The 3,119-nt window shown below is 33.8% G+C and overlaps 1 protein-coding gene across 1 annotated transcript in view; it reads left to right on the top strand.

The window, feature by feature from the left end:
• LOC108978536 (putative nuclease HARBI1) overlaps window positions 1-1,672 on the top strand; it is a 3,375-nt gene extending 1,703 nt beyond the window's left edge. The window contains 3 exon segments of the mRNA XM_018948868.1: window positions 770-1,039; window positions 1,110-1,254; window positions 1,314-1,672. Coding sequence (XP_018804413.1) covers window positions 770-1,039; window positions 1,110-1,254; window positions 1,314-1,672 — 774 coding nt within the window.
• Window positions 1,673-3,119: the final 1,447 nt, after the last annotated feature.

The following is a 3,119-nucleotide window of genomic DNA, read 5'->3' as shown; positions in this document are numbered from 1 at the left end:
TATAGTTTTGTACACATCTATGTTTCCAATTACAATTTTTTATAATAGAAAATATCAAAACTGAAAACAAACTATTAAAAATAGTTTATATATTTATAAATAATAGCATTCGACTCCAATTTTGAGTTATTTTAAGAAAATTTCAAACTTATTGAACAGATTGAATTATAAAAGTTGATAATTACTACAGTATATAGATATTGGTAACCCTGGGTTGTGAGAGAGCAATCAGCTGCCACGTTTAGACGGCAAAAACCAAAATGCTGTAGATTCYCACGTCATCCGACGTCAAAGAGAGAAGGGAGTAGCGTTTTTCACTGAGCACTTACATTGCGCGACCATAAGATAGGTCGAATTAGCTGACACGACCCACGATTCTGCGTTTTTGACTGTTTCTGCTATTATTCGTTATTGTGTGTTTTGAAATTTTACCGTGATTTTAAAAGAATGAATACAAATTTTTAACAACGTAGATTTATATTTTGAAGACAGTTATGTTGAAAGCACAACAACGAAATTACTTAGGCAGCGACGGTTCATCGAAGATCACTTTAATCCCATGGAATTTTCTTCAGTGTTGTAAATATCTATTGCTATAAAAGTGCATAAACAAATATCACGTCACATAAGTTTTTGTTAACAGATTTAAAGAAAACTTCCGGTTAAGTACGGATGCATTTATGTATGTGCTAGACAGCATAAAGGAAAAATGTCTGACTAACCTATCGCCGTCAATATCGCCGATGTTGAAATTGTGCTGCGTTCTCAGGTTTTTGGTTTAGGTATTGCGCATCCCACTGTTTCGTTGATTTTTAAGAAAATGCTTCCAATATTGGAATCCACTCTGTGCAGTGTCTGGATCAAAACAAACATAATTGAAGAGCAGAAACGAACAACGAAAAGGAAATTTTTCACCAGATCAGGAATTCCAAATGTGGTTGGTTGCGTTGATGGAACCCATGTTGCAATTATTGCTCCATGTGAGAACAAGCATTTATATATGAATAGAAAAGGATTTTACAGCATAAATGCGATGATTGTAAGTAGAAACTAAATAAAAAAAATTATTACTTATTATTATTTAGTCTTAAAAAATTATTTTTAATCAGGCGTGCGATCAGGATATGGTTATAAGGTGTGTTGATGCGAGATATGGAGGATCTAGCCACGACTCATTTGTGTGGAACAATAGCGCATTAAAAACATATCTGGAGCAAACGTACCAAAGAGGAGATCACAATTCGGTTTACTTAGGTAACTACAATTTATATGTGTACGTACATACATAAATACTAACATTAAACATATTTTAGGTGATTCTGGTTATCCACTACACGAGTATCTATGAAACGCTTTGGCAGGAACAGTGGAATAAAATTTTAATAAGAAACATGCAAAGGCAAGCAACGTAGTTGAAAGGACGATTGGAGTGCTGAAATGCCGTTTTCGATGTATACTAGGTGAACGTAAACTACGATATCCTCCTAGTCAAGCAACTATTATTGTAAATGTTTGTTGTGCTTTACACAATATTTGCAAACAATATAATGTGAATGATCCTGAAGAAGAAACTTTTATTGATGTGGTAGTACCACTGGAACCAGTTGAAGGAAACTTCCATGCAACAGCAGCAGATCATCGCCGAAGACAAATTGCGAATGCATTGGCATAGTTTAGTTGCATCCCTAAAATATATGTTAAAAATATTCCCAATAAACATAGCTACAATAAAATAACTGAAATTAATTTTGAATATACAGAAAATACGTTTTTTTATTTTGAGTATTTAAGTTTTTTAATTCCAATTCTTTTAGTTTTATTTCAATTTTTTCTATATGTCGCCTATTTTTTTCAATATTTTCTTTCTTTCTTCTTTCATTTTATAAAGCGCCAATTTTTCTTTTTTTACTTCGTAAATTTTTCTGTTGTATCTAGAAATTTCATTACACACCGAATGAATATTTTGCATAATACCGACAAGGCTTTCTTGCGTTTCTACTTGCTTCTAGAAAGCCTTCATGCGGAAATTTTCGTGCTCCTCCACTCTGCTTGTAGGTGCCTGCCTGGACGTAATGCTAACATTTGCAGCCTGTTTAGACTGAACCTCGACATCTTCCAGATGTTCCTCTTCTACATATGCAGGTGTAGGTGCAGTGCTTCCAAATACGGATCCGCTTGGATTCACTGCCYGCTGCAAACTGAGCAACTCGTCCGGCCTACTCCAAAGGCATTACACTGCGTTGGGTGTATGATCCTCCATCTGTGGCTGCAATCTCTTTTTGGTTATCTGCAATTTTCCTTTTTAATTTTATCTTGTAGACCAACCAAACCTAAGAAATACACAAATTAATACAGATATGTACATATATGCAATCAAAATTGTTTATTCTTACCTTGTTCCATTCGCTGCCACTACGTATTGGAGGCCCTATATTGTTCAACTCTGAAGCAATACCTTCCCACAACTCTATCCTATTTTTTTTTGTGGAGCCAAACGGCGCCATTCCTCTGGCTAACTCAGGATTTGCTTCCATCAACTTCACCATCACCTCAAATTGCTTTTGAGTTGTTCGTTTTATTCTGAAAATAATTAAATTTGTAATGAATTAAATACCAAAAAATTAATTTTTAAAATATTACTAACGTTTTCTCTATTTTTAATTAGATTCTCGAATCAAATAAACGTTCGTCAAATTTTGACAGTTGAGGTGAAGCGAATTTTATAAATCGCAAGTGACAATACCAGCATTTATATTCCCAATAAACCTTTCGATAAGCGAACGGCAATAGAGTTATAGAATAAGCTTATTGTAATGATTTTTCGAAAACATTTAATAAGCATATTTATGAAAGGTTTATTTAATTATAAAAATAATAATACTTGTGCTTGAAAAATGATTCACATAGTAACAACATTACAAATATGATTGTAATTGACTTAGGCCTCTCCATAGTTTTGTAGCTCTGTTGTGTACATGAAGCTTCAAAAAACTTACGCTCGAGTTAATATCTTTACCTAACACTAACCTTGACATCATGCTACACATTGCATAGCCACAACAAAGGATGCTTAGGTACAAGTCCAAACAGTAACACACCATATGCCACTCAACAATAAT

This window comes from Bactrocera latifrons, unplaced genomic scaffold (assembly GCF_001853355.1).
Source record: "Bactrocera latifrons isolate USDA-ARS-PBARC rearing strain unplaced genomic scaffold, ASM185335v1 scaffold_1239, whole genome shotgun sequence".
NCBI lineage: Eukaryota > Metazoa > Arthropoda > Insecta > Diptera > Tephritidae > Bactrocera > Bactrocera latifrons.
Note: the sequence above shows the minus strand (reverse complement) of the source record. Positions and strands in the feature narration are given on the sequence as shown.